We start from the raw sequence: 13,530 nt of genomic DNA on the forward strand, positions 1-13,530 counted from the left end.
TTTAGATATATTCAATAATTATTCCACACTCTGTCCTCAAGGAGCGATTCCTCTAAAGTATAGTCCCTCCAGAGCTCCCCAGAGCTCCATTGTGGCTATGGGGATAAGCTGGGATACCACAAACAGAGTGGTTGTGTTTTCTTAAGACAAGACTGCTGGCAGGTAGAGGGAAGATCTCCTGGCTACAGGGAAGTGGGAAACTGAGACACAGAGGGTTTGAGCGAGGTTTTTGTAATGTTGTGTAGCAAAAGCTTGCTCAGTAGATAACTCTTTATCATCTTTATCTTGCCTCACTGCTGACTTAAGATGAATGAACCCTATCTGGCTATGTGGTTTCCAAAGGCCACGGCTTTCTCAGTTGTTTCCCATCCTCTGTTCTTCTTCCTCACCCTGACTTCATATGACTTCAGCACCAAACCTCCAGCTGTTGGTACTTTGCAGAACAGAGGGTAGAAACCATTCTCAAGACACTCATTAGCAGCTTGTGAAACCAGAGGGTTAAAGCTTCAACTGCACACTTCGTTAAAGTTTGCCTTTTGAATGGGAATTCATTTCCCCCTCCTGCCTTTTACACTGCTTTGGAAATGAAATTATTTGAGTGGCTGCCACACAGGAGGTGCTAGCTGGGGAGAAGTATGAATCATAACAGCAGCCTGTGCTGGCTATTAAAAATCAAGGCTAGGCTAGTGTCCAAAGATCCCAAGTGAGAGCTTAACATCTGTAACCAGCAGATGAACTTGATGGTAAGTAATGGAGCTTCCTTCTGGCGGGAGCTCCCGAGAGCTAAACTGAATAGTAACAAAAGAGCTCTCCAGTGGCCGCTCGGCTCTGCGAACACATGCACACAAGTGGTGCACTGCCATTCAGAGCTTCCTTAGCTATCTTCCTCATCTTCCCAGGCAGAGCTGTCATTTGCCCTCCCTTTTGCAGGTTGGGAAGCTGCGCAGTGAGTTGGAAGTGGTGAATGGGAACATGAAGGTCATGTCAGAGATGCTGACGGAGCTGGTGCCCACCCAGGCCGAGCCTTCTGACCTGGAGCTGCTGCAAGTAAGGAATGCTGGCAGGGCAGAGGGCTGGCACATGGTAGGCGTGGGGAACAATTGGAGAATTTAGTGTGGGGCTTATCTGGGAATGATGGAATAAGGGAGAAAAAGGGAAGGTGGAGTTTTAACAGACAAGAGAAGTTGCACTATCGAGGGTAGAATCATCTCATATGGGGATTTGTAGTTCCTAAGGGCCTTTTTTTCCGGGTGAAGTGTTACACAAGAAGCATACAATTGTGGTCTGTAAAGCTCAGACTCAGTTTACCTCTCACACCAATACCTATTGCCCATCAACACTTGCTGATAGACCCCAGTAGCCTCTGGGGTCTGTCCCAGTCAGACTTCCAAACCTGTGAGTGTCCAGCCTTGGCCTGACATTTGTGGTAACTTCCCCTTGCTGTGAGCAGGAGCTGAATCGGACATGCAGAGCCATGCAGCTGCGTGTTCTGGAGCTGATTCCCCGTGTCCTCCATGAACAACTCACTGAGGAGCTGCTCCTCATCAATGACAACCTTAACAACATGTTTCTACGCTATGAAAGGTACCTCTCTTTCCTTCTCTCCTCTGCTCTTACACAAGAGTTTACTGCCCCTTGATGGCCTTCGATTCCACCCTTTTGATCTGCCCGTGAGTATAATACCCAAGATGTATCAGCCTGTATGAGCCATCTTTGAGAACAAAGCCAGTTCTCAGGTTTTGCTGATTTGTTCTTGTCCCATTAAAACTCCTGTGTAAGTTACTGGTGGACTATAAAGATGTCCCTGTGGCATAACCCAGAAGGAGGAGGGAACTGCATGGAAGGAGCTGAGTTTCTAGCTCTGAGGCAGACAGGGACAGACAGGACTTTTCCAGGTGGGGACCAGCACTCCTTTCTTTTTATTTCCATTTCATCAAACCCATCTCTTAAGCTAGGATGAAGTCTGGAGAATTTAGTCCCTGTGTCTGTATGGAGAGCTGGATTTCAGCCATTTTGGTTAAAAGTAGCTCTGGAGGAGCACAGAAGCTTCCTCACACCATCTCTCAGGAGATACCATCTCTCAGGAGATACCAACTCTCAGGGCCTTGTTGTGGTGTCTTTGGTCTTGTGGGGACATTAGGCCCTAAGCCATGGTTCCCCTTTCCTAGCATTGTAGGAAAGAGCAGGCTGTGCCAAGCCTTATAAGAAAACTCTTTGGTTGGGGATGAATAAGCAGATGCTACTGAAACACATCCTGTCCTCTCTCTTGCAGGTTCGAGCGCCTCCGGACAGGACAGCCAGTTAAGGTAACTCAGAGCAACTGCCCCTCTGTGCAGCTCAGTTTGCATCCTGCAGGTCCAGCAGTGTCCTGCTAGCCCTTGTTCTCTCCCATCCCAGCTGCACCAGGCCATGCTGGTGTGCAGTACACTCCCATTCCCATTGCTGGCCTCTTTCTCCCTACCAGTGGGAACCTTCCTCCAACCCAAAGAGCAAGAGGAGACCAGCAGCAGTTATGGTTTTCTGATATTGAACATTAAGAAGACCAATTCCCAGATTAACGTCACTTTGTCCTCTGAGCATTGCCCTGTCCTCTGAACCAGCAAGCACCTACCCTACTTTCTGGCATCCAGCAGAGCTGTGAGACTGGTTACGAAGGCATACTCTGCCCTGGGACACTATTCCCAGCCTGTTCTCTCTGATCACTGTTCCCCCTTTAAGAAGGAGAGGCTTCACAACTGGTATCTTCCAATGAGAAGGGCTTCCCTCTGCAGTGTTCATGAGCTAGGACTGAAGAGTCAGGGTCCAAGCTTCAGAAACTGTCATCTTCCTGTTGTTTTGTTTCTCCAAAGGCACCAAATGAGGCGGAGAACAGCTTGATTGACCTGGGACCCAGTACTCCTTCTGCAGTGAGGCAGACTGAAGTCACCAACAACCTCTCTTCTCAGCTGGCTGGAATGAGTAAGTTACCATGCTGTCTTACCCTCAGTCCTTCTCCTGTGCCGCTGGGGGGATCCTTTCATGCCCTTCAATGACCTCCCCAGATTATTTAGCCACATTCGCAAAATAACCTAGAGTAAAAGGATATATTGTCGACTCATAAACTCATGAAGAAACTTGTATATGCCCCAAGACACACAAGCATATGTCTCAGCATCCACACCTAACGTTGTGCAGGTCATTTACACAGTGTTAGTCTGTGGCTAGGTACTGGGTCTTCCAGCAGAGTCGGGGAGAAAGTTGCTCCCTCTGCAGTGCCAAGCAGCAGTGCAGTTGCCTCTCTTGCCGTGTGGTGTCAGGCTGACCACTGAGGTTTGGGAGAAAACAAGCAGCTAAGCTGTGCAGGAAGGGCAACCATGAGCATCTTGGGCTCAGGACCCAGGATATGACAGGTTGTTTACTTAGAAAGTCTGAGAAATCCTGAGGGTTCTTCAAGACTTACCAACAGCCTATGTAGCACTGCCTGAAGCTCTTGCTAGTTGTGAACACATTTAGTACAGCTTTGGATGCAGCTACAGAAAATTGGCAAGACTGTTTTTACAAAGCCAGGTGAGCTATTTTTTCAGGTCAGGGTTTTTCAGATGGTGCCTGAGTCATGAAAATCCACTCACCTGTCTCAGAGATGCTTGCCCAGAAGCACGGATTATCCTCTTCCACAGGTTATGGAGCAATTCCCTCTGAGTTGTCTTAAATGGTCAGGAATATCTAGCCTTCAGCATCAGTGCAGTAAATTGATGCTGCTGCCTGAGATTAAGCTAAAAATACCTGCTCAGCAGGCGAAGAAACTGCTTCTGCTACAACACTACACACATGCATAGACTGTGCTGCAGAAGAGTGGGCCTAGAGCAGTGTAGCCAGTTCTGATGCTCACTTTCCACCAGCACCCTCCAAGCCCACAGCCTTCTGTTTAGTGCTCTGTGCTGCCTGCTCACCGTGCTCTCTCTCCCACAGACCTGGGCTCGAGCAGCGTAAGCGCGGGGCTGCACTCCCTTGACACCTCTGGCAAGCTGGAAGAAGAGTTTGACATGTTTGCCCTGACCCGCGGCAGCTCGCTGGCTGAGCAGCGCAGAGAGTGAGTGTAGCAGCCCGCTAGGTCCTGTCCTGCCCTCTTGCAAAGGGGGAGGGCTCAGGGCAACTGGGCCTGTGACCCCAACCAGCAGCAGCTCCTGGGAGACAGCAGGACGCAACAGAAATGCACTCTTCTGATGCACAGTGCTTGTAGGATGACCTCTGTGTTCCCAGTCCTTCTTCATGCTGTCATCATCTCCCCTTCTCATGGGCACAGGGAGAACAAAATGGTTCTCTGTGTGTGGAGACATATGCTAGGGAGACCCAGTGTCTGGAGATGAAGGTGTAGAGTGGGACTGGCTGAGTTTTCTTGTCTGTCTCTGAACTCATGTGCTCTGACTGGGCTGATGTTGAATTTGGGAGTTGCTGAATATCAGTGCAGCCTAATGGACAGAGTAATGAACTGAAGTGCAGGAAGTATGCAGTCAGTTGTGGCTTGCAATGCAGGGCACTGCTCTGTGCCTCAGCTTCCCTGTTGGTTAAGTGGGACTGATGTTTCTTCCTCCATAATATGTTTGAGACCTGGTGTAAAGCACTAAGATCTGGGTCTCTATTGTACTGGTTGAACTGAAGAGTCATGACTGAAGAGGTCTTTACTGTAAAGAGTGGATTCCTGAATCCTTGTTCTGGGAGGAGCCAACAGGAGCTGCGCCGACTGGTCCCTTTGGCTTGAGGGACTGAGGCTGATCTTGTGCTGTTTTGCCTGTCATAGTCATCCACTGCTCTCTATCAGTTTCCAAGCAGTAAAGCCCAAAGGCAAATGGCTGCTTCCAGCCCCCAAAGAACTGTGCTTCTGATCTCTGTCCACTAGAGTGCCTTGTTCTGCAGCTGGACAGCAGCAAGTTAAGGTCTCTTAAGGATGTCTCCTTTCATTCCCCTGCCTCAGACTGCTTCTGGTAAAAGTGGTGGGGAAGCTCCTGTCTGACACACATCGTCGTGTGTTTTGCCCATGGGTTTCCTCACCGATTTTACTGTGGGGTGTGCTGCCTGAGGGCAGAGGAAGTCTAGGACAAAATCAGTGGTCACAACAGCACCCAGTCTGGGCCTGAAATCTGAGCCACTAGTATGTGCTCAGTGCTAGAGGCTGGGGGAGATCTGGACATGGGTGGAATCGTATCCTCTCTGGTGTGGCGCAATCCTTAACAGACCGAGGTTTATGATCTCTGCACAAGTAACAAGACATCTTCTATTTATTCCTCCATCTGCATTACTACTTGCACTCCTGCCAGGTAGCCTCTACTCTCACTGGCTCAGGCTTCACATTTCACTCCCCAGCCTCTGCTCTCAGTGTCTCCGTCCATCCGAACAGACCCATTGCCCTGCTGTTCTCAAACGGGACGTGCTGGCAGAAGACACAGGCAGGGCCGCTGGGCTTTGTTCCTGACCCCCCCATGCTTCATGTGTGTCTCGGCAAAGCAGTGCTTGAAACACCTCAAGCCTTTCCTGCCATTCTTCCTCATCAGTGGCATGATAGCAGCGTTGTACTTCATCCTTGATGCCATTGTCCACAGTGGCCCCTTCACTGATGAGCACTTCTTCGAGAAGTTTGAGCGCCGGTGGCCCAAGCCCCTGGCTCCCAACAAAAACAGCTCCACCTGATGTTCTGCTGGATCTGGAGCAGCTGCAGAGGAGACTTGAGAGTTTCTGGGAGAGGCTTCATCCTCCCAGCGTGGACAGACTGTTTCCTCCACTCTGCATGGATCAAATGGTGATGTGTGACATTAGCATGTGTGGTAGCAGCTTAAAGGGGACACAGAAATGGGATGAGGGAGATTATGGGTGAGATATGTCTGTGTGTGGAAAGAGGTTGCTGTAATGGTGCATTTGGAGATCCTGGAGCAGCACTAGGCTCTTCTGATCATCCAGTCTCACCTCCTATGTAGGTAGCATAGACCAGTGAGTCTCTGCGCCATCAGTTCTTGAGTGGTGACCTTTCTAGAACCACCAGTTCTTGAGTGGTGTCAGTTAAAGAAATGTTTTTGAGCTGTGTTTGTGTCTGTGAAGATAGGTGAGTATGTAGGGACTTGTTGCTCGAATCCTTTCTAAAGTAGCTGCAATCTTCTGGTCAGTCTGTGTTAGTTACCTCTCTTCTGTAGTCAACCCCAGAGATGAGTGTCATGACTGATGCACCCAGCTCTGTAAGTCTGCATTTTAGTCTGTTGTGTAGTTGTTTTCATATGTTGCCTAGTCATCCTCCTATCATGTGCCAGGGCTGTCCTGTGGTATCCCACCATGATGTTGCAGGGAGTAGTTTAGCCTGTTTTGTGGTGGGCTACAACTTCAGTAGGGGTTTTGCACACCTTTCTAGAAGCTCATGTGAACAGAATGATGAGACATGAAAAGTTGTGCAGTCAGAAGCACATAGTATATGTTTAGGAGTTCCTGCTCTTCACTCTCAGTCATCTCATCAGCATGTGTGTTATCTAACTTCATGCTTTCAGGGTGAAGTACGAAGATCCCCAAGCCTCCAAAGGACTTGCTGGTGCCCTGGGTGCCCGGCAGCAGAACACAGGAACGGTGAGTGGCCACAGAGCTTTTAGTGCACCACTGGAAATAGAAAGTATTCTTGCTCACGAATGCAATAAATGTGCTGTCTGTTTGGAAAAAAATCAAGTGTTTAACATGACTGATGGTATACTGACTGATGTTAGAACTGACTCCCAGTCTCCACCAACCTGCATTTCCTACCTGGGCTATATGCCTCATTCTTTAAACCCCAGGGGTTGGGAACTACAGGAAGTCTGGGGTTGACTTAGTGAGTATCAGGATGGCCTCTTTGTATCTGCAGGGAATTTCCACCTGGAAATGTAAGTTTTACCCCACGTCAGCAGGTTTCCAAGTCCAGTTGCCTTCTCTCTGCAACAAAAGAAGTGGGCCACCAGCACTAGTGTGTTCTTTCCCATACCCTAAACCCACTGCCTTCCCTCTCCCTCACCTTCTGCAATAGCAGCTTTCAGTGCAGACTGTCTCTCAAGCAGGGGGAGTCTGGTGCCTCTAGTGATGGAGCCCACCTGACTAAGTGGATGATGCGGCAAGGAATGGTGAGATCGTGGAGTGCCAGGAAGGAGGAAGGAAGCTGGGGCTGCTCAACTAGAAGTGGCACTGGCACAGCACATGAGGATGCACAGCAAACATCAGCAGAGGCTGCAAACTGAAATGGAGCAACCCTGGTCTGGACCAGTAGTGGAGACCAGGGTTGGGAAGGAAGCAGGCAGACACTCAGTCCTTCCTCAAGTAAACATGACTCTAAGAAAAAATCATAGGAGCTCTGAGGCCAGGAGAGCGTGTGCCACTCTTTGAGATAGAGGATGGCCTGTTTTGAGGTGGGTGTCTGGGGCAGAGGCAGTAGCTGGTGGCATCAATGAGGAAGGCTGCTGCCATTCATTCCCCTTGCATCCTCTCCTGCTCAGCATGAGCTGCCCCATTGGGAGGAAAACATTCTGGCTTTTACCCTGTTCAAGGCCTCCTCCTCTAAATTGTTTGAGCCTTCAGGCTGTTGAATTCAGTCTTTTGGCTGTAGGGATTGCTGCAGTTATGTCCCCTCAGGCACACTGAGGCTTTGACGCACTCCCAGGTCTGAAGCTTGTTAGCCTGTATTCCTGAAATGGACACTGCCCAAACTGATGTCTGCTCTAGGAAGTTTCCCCACATGCTGTCCAGTTGGCTTGAATGCATTTCTACCCCAAAGACTTCCTTTCTGGGTAGAAAAAGCCAGTTTGCTTCGAAACTTCCCTAATCTCACACATCCTCTTTCATCGCCATTCATCCATCTGCCAGCTGTGTAATTAATCTGCTCCCTGGTTTGGGGAAATTTGCCTGTGCTTGGGAAGAAGGCATTGCTCTTTTTCTTGGTTTTGCTGTTTTCCTGAGATCAAGGGAGCTATACATACTGGGACACGAATAAGTAACTACCCACAAATACTCTCTCATGCTTCTGCTTGTGGAGCCTCTAGCAAGGGCTGCTCCTTGCTCAGCTTTGTTCAGGAGCTCATGACTGGAGAAAAGGATCTGGGGTTTGCAATCAGGCTTGATTTCCTCCAAGGTTATCTCTGTCCACTAGGAAGGTGTCTCTTTGCTGTGCTCCATGGGAATCACTTCTTGGCAGATGCCTTTCCCCCTTATTGTGTGCCAGACCTGGCATGTCCAATATCTTCAGCATCACAGACTTTGTGACTGGTTTGTAGAAGAGAGGAAGTGTGGGAAAAAGCACACCTCTTGTTCTCTGGCTGCCTAACACAAGCAGCTAACTTCCACCTAGTGAGTCCTCACCAAAATGGGAAGCCTGGTCCAGTGTTAATACCCCAAAGCCAACCACCAAACCCCAGATGCTTTTACTGGCATGTATCATGGAAGCTATGTGTGTCTGGGTGTGTGTGGGGCAGAGGAAGCAGGTGAGCGGTGGCAGGGGTAGCTGGGAGAGCTTTGCAGTGGTGCTGGCTGGATTGAGAAGGGCCTGAGCAGACTGAACAGTGGAACAAGAAGGTCAGCTTTTGGGTTGGGCTTGCTTTCTGCAGAGTGGGTTTCTGGAGTATCCCCTCTTGGCCTCACCACTCTTTCTCCTTCTATCCTAGGTGCCGGTTCCCCAAGCCAATTTCATGGAAGACATAGAAAAGTGGCTCTCCACTGATGTTGTAAGTGAGGGACTGCTCCCCTGGAGCCAGCAGTCTTGCCAGAGTTGTCTGCAAGGCTGGATTTTAGGCACTGTACAACAGCACTGGCACTGCTGAATCTGCTCAGCAGGAGCAGGGGAGGAAAAGCCAAGGATACAGGGTTTGGGGTAGCACACCAGTATAATTAGCCTTCTGGGAGGGATAGCTGGTGAATGAGGCTCAAGGCCACTCTAACATGTCTGTATGCAGAAGTAGGGGAAACGCTATCCTGTCTCTCTCCGTGCAGACATGGAGATGCCTTTGTCTACCTTGCTTCTAACCATGCCCTTCTCCTTCCCCAGGGAGAGTCAGAGGATGCAAAAGGGGTCACCAGTGAAGGTAAGACTTGCAAGCCAACCCCTTTCTCCAGCTGTTCCTGGCAGCACCTTGGTTTCCACAAACCAGCCTCCTTTCTAATGTTCTGCTCTTCTGTTGCCCAGAGTTTGACAAGTTCTTGGAAGAGCGAGCAAAAGTTGCAGACCGGCTGCCCACCTTGTCCAGCTCCTCATCAGGGACGTCCGTCTCCCCTCCTGCTGCCAGCCATCATCGGAAGCAAGCAAAGGAAGATGATGCTATGTTTGCCTTGTGAATGCTATGGACTGGTGTGTTGTGGAGCAAGAGGCTGTGTGTGCTGTTTCGCTTGCCTCTGACCAGGGGCCAGCAGGGGAAGGACTCTGTCCCCTTCCTCCACTCTCTTCCTGTTTTCCCTTTGAGTTGTTTTTATGTTTAAGCTGCTTTAAGATTTCAGATAATCTTTATTGTGTTTAGGGATGTCACACAATATACTTGTGAAGGGGGTTTTCAAAGCTGCTAGAGAGTGTGGGAGTTCAGTGGGCTTTTCTTTTGGTACAGTGTGGGCAAAGCCAGAGAAGCTGCCCATCCTCCTCTCCAGTGAGGTAGATGGAGCTCTTGCCCAAGAAACAGGAGAGGCTGAAATCATTCCTGCCTGCCTTTTTCCTCACCCCATCCCTCCACCCCTCTGCCTGACAGTGTTAGACAGGAAAGCATGGGGATGCAAAGCATTACAGGTGGCAGAGGAGGAACATTAACGTTAGAGGTGCCGTTTTGCTCTAGTGTCTCTTGCACAAGTGCTTGTGGTATGCAATACCTTCCCACTCACAAACCCTTCTCTTCCTCTTCCTTTCCTCCCCCTCCCCATTATTTTATCCATAATCCTACCCAGAGCCTGAATGTTTCTGTTGCATGACAGCCAGTTACCAAAGCTCTCGCTGCACATAGGACTTGAGCTGCGAGTGGTACCCCAGGCTGAAGGGGCTGTCTGCTAAGGGGTAGGATGTGCCTTCAGCAAACTCTTTGCAGTTAATTTAATTCTCCCATTATTACACTTTTCTCCCCTCTTTATCTCGCATATCCACTGATGCCTTTCACCACATCATGCTGTGGTGTGGGGAGTCTCACTGAAGTGTCTGATCAGGCCAGTGCTATAGACTCCCTTAGGGTAGCTGTGTGTGCCGCTCCCTAAAGCAGGAGGCCTTTACATCGACGCTGTTACACCCTGCTGTTGCTGGGATCACTTATTCAGCTGGTGGGCACAGAGTTGAAGCGAGACATCAGTCATCTCATGCCAGCAAAGCAGCCCTGCAGCAGCCAGGAGCTCCTTTGCTGATGGGGAGGAGAACCTTTCTGAGTAGCCCACACATGCTGCCCACCGATAAAGGCAGCCAGGGAGGAGGATGCCAAGCCCGGGGCTCCTGCTCATGGAGTTTCTTGTCAAGTGCAGGAGGGTTGCCTTTTTTTATTGCACATTAAAGGAGCAAAGTCTTGAGCCTCCCTTGAAGATGTGCGTGTGCTGTGTGCTGGTGTTGGGGAGGGGAGGACCCTGTGTGGGAGAGGAGGCTGTGCCCCCACATTTGCTCTCCATGAGAAGGCAAGGGCACTGTGGTGCTGAGATGAGGCATGGCATGGGGCCCAGGGGTGCTGCAAGCCAAGGCAGGTGCTCACGGGGGTGGTGACTACAGCCCATCTCAAAATAGCAAGAGGGCGACCTACCTCCTCTATTTTCCCTCTCTGCCTTGTGACCAGATCCAATACCCACACTGCAGCCCATGAGTCACTTAAAGACATGCAAGAAATAGAGTTGCTATGAAAGGGCACTCTGGTATCCACAGGATGTCCTCAGTTTTCCCCATGCCATCCCTTCATGTCCAGCTGAGTGGGGGCTGGGGGAAGGATTCTTAAAAGGAGATTGAACAACTTGATAGTGTCATCTGAGCCCCAGAATTGTAGGAAGGAGTTAAATTACCATAGAATCACAGAATGGTTTGGGTTGAAAGGGACCTTAAAGCTCATCTAGTTCCAACCCCCTGCCACGGGCAGGGACACCTTCCACTAGAGCAGGTTGCTCCAAGCCCCGTCCAACCTGGCCTTGAACATGGAGCATCCACAACTTCTCTGTTGTCCAGATGTCAGCACCTCCCTCTCCCCTACGCCTGTACTGCAGTCTCAGCCACACCAAGCTCAGGCTGATGGATGCTTGAGGATAAGAGCTATGAGCGAAGCTGGCCTGCAGCTGGTGGCAGCAGGGCTGGAAAGAACATGATGCTGGGTTTCCTTCAACGTAAGCAGTTGTGGGGTGGGAAAAGGCATTGTGACTTCAGCATTCCAAGCTGGACCAGCACATACTATCCTTGGACAGTTTGTCCCTTGGAAAAATGAATCACCATTTCCAATTCTACTGGATTGCCAATGCCTCTGTGAGGAACCAGGGGAGAGCCCTCCTCCTTTCTGAATCGGATAGATAGTATTGTGTATTTAATATAACCCTCTTTGAACAGCGCTCCTCAAAGCAGGGTGTGCTTGCTATCTTCTGGAGGTGGTGGGAGGTGAAAGTCCAGCCTAATGAGCCCAAAAGCTGCGTGTCCTGCCCCAGAAGAGTTCTCTGCTGGAGGCTACCTGAAGCTGAACAGTTGTGGCTCCGTCTCTGAGCTCCTCCTGCAGCCAGTTCTGCAGCAGGACTTCACTGCACCACAGCACCCCATGTTCCTCATCGAAGAAGGGCTTAGATGGAATGAAGATGCAAAGCACCTTCTGAGCAGCACAGCCTAAGAGCTGCAAGTGTCTGCCTTACCAGCTGCATGAGGTGTCCCTGCCCATGGCAGGGGGTTGGAACTAGATGATCTTAAGGTCCTTTCCAACCCAAACCAGTCTGTGATTCTATGATGGCTTCATGCAGCAAGCACAGGTAAATGCTGGGGGGTGGCCCAGCTGCAGAGCTCTATCACAGGTCCATTTTTGCCACACTCAGCTTCCTGAAATACCATCTTTGGTTTTGATCCTCCAAAGCATCCTTGTCCCAGCAGATGCTGGAAGTGAAACCTGGGCGGAGAGGCTGGATTTGCCCACGTAGCTCTGGCTCTGGCCTCTGTTGTCACCCTGCAGCAAACCCAGAGCAGAACTCAGCTCCCTGAGAGCAGGTCCCCCCTGCCCCAGCCAGAGCATGCAGGGCTTGCACCAAAGGCTCTGTGCTGGGACTGTGGCTCGCAGGAGGACACTCAAAGTCAGGGGACACGAGGGACCAAGAGCTGCCGGCAGCACAGCACCCCTCCAGTGCTGCAGACCTGCAAGGGCTCCTGTGAGATGGGGTTCAGGGTTGAGACGCAAGGGTCTCTGCATCTTCCCTCCTGCCAGTCTCAACAGGCAAACAGAACAAGGAGGAAAGGCAAACGGGCAAAATGCTGAGCTTCCCCTCCTGCATCTCCTGCAAGAGAAGAAGCAAAAGCAGAGGCATGATGGTGCCCAGGCTGGAGGGGTTTGCAACTGTGGGGCCAGAATGGCCTCTGGATCAAGGTCTCTGACACCTCTTGTCAGTGCCTGGACTCAGGCTGCCTGGCTCTGCTGGGAAGGGAGGGCTTCTGGTGACTGTTCAGCATTTGCAAAGGACACCAGCCTGCTCACACCATGTTTTGAACACCAGTTCATGCCTCGGAGAGCACTTAAAGTTCTTGGTGTCTCCAGCTCCCTCCGTGCATTGCAGGCTGCTGCCCCTGAAAGTTAAACAAAGCCATTCCTAAATGTATACCCTGAGTTGAAGCTCCTCCTTGCTTCCCCCGGCATGTCCTGAGCCTACCTCAGGGTAAGGACCCCTTTTTCCACCCTCACCTTGTTTAATTCCTCCCCAAACAGCTAGCAAAGGAGCTGGCAAAGCCAAGAGGGCACTGTCCCCGAAGAAGACCTGAGCACAGGGGAATGGACTCAGCTCTATTTTTGTCATGGGAATGACATGTTGGATGCAGTTTTGGTGTCTGCCAATGGGGTCAGTTTAGAGATGACCCTAAACCCGTGTCTCTCCAAGCGAGCCTGTGCCCTCCCCAAAACGCAGCCAGCCTGCAGGACACCCAGGGCAGAGATTTGTCCTACAGAGATGATGTACCTGACAATACGAAGAATGGGGACGAGGGCATAGAGTCTTTCCATGCCCAAATTCGTACTGTTGTACTTGTTATAGGTTATATCAGTGATAGCTTGAATCATATTGCAAGGTTTCTTTTGAGGAGGAAAACCAACCAACCTGCCAGGTCTGCAATGGATTATTGTAAGTAGAGACCAGGGGTTTGTCATTGGCAAAAAATGCTTTATGATTGTGAAAAAATAAGATGACACCACTAGAAAGAACTCCTTTAAACACCTTCCCCTTTTAGAAAGCGTTGTCTAATCTTGCTGTTCTGTAAGGAACGAACGCTGCCTCCTGGCTTCTGACCACCAGATGGCTGTGGTCCCTCACACTCAGCCCTACCAACTGCAGAGGACAGCCCCTAGCATCGCAATGACCCGCTTAGCAGGCTGTGCAACCGCTGGA

The 13,530-nt window shown here is 50.4% G+C and overlaps 1 protein-coding gene across 1 annotated transcript; it reads left to right on the forward strand.

The window, feature by feature from the left end:
* Positions 1 to 930: 930 nt before the first annotated feature.
* Positions 931 to 9,315, forward strand: LOC104399410 (target of Myb protein 1-like; the record flags this gene model as incomplete). Its single annotated transcript, XM_010016380.1, has 10 exons — positions 931 to 1,047; positions 1,451 to 1,584; positions 2,273 to 2,306; positions 2,850 to 2,958; positions 3,949 to 4,069; positions 6,507 to 6,582; positions 7,044 to 7,106; positions 8,637 to 8,696; positions 9,017 to 9,053; positions 9,155 to 9,315. Coding segments are annotated over 10 exons (900 nt in total), but the record flags the coding sequence as incomplete, so codon positions are not given.
* Between the last annotated feature and the right edge of the window lie 4,215 nt (positions 9,316 to 13,530).

This window comes from Nestor notabilis, unplaced genomic scaffold (assembly GCF_000696875.1).
Source record: "Nestor notabilis isolate BGI_N333 unplaced genomic scaffold, ASM69687v1 scaffold10046, whole genome shotgun sequence".
Taxonomy (NCBI): domain Eukaryota; kingdom Metazoa; phylum Chordata; class Aves; order Psittaciformes; family Psittacidae; genus Nestor; species Nestor notabilis.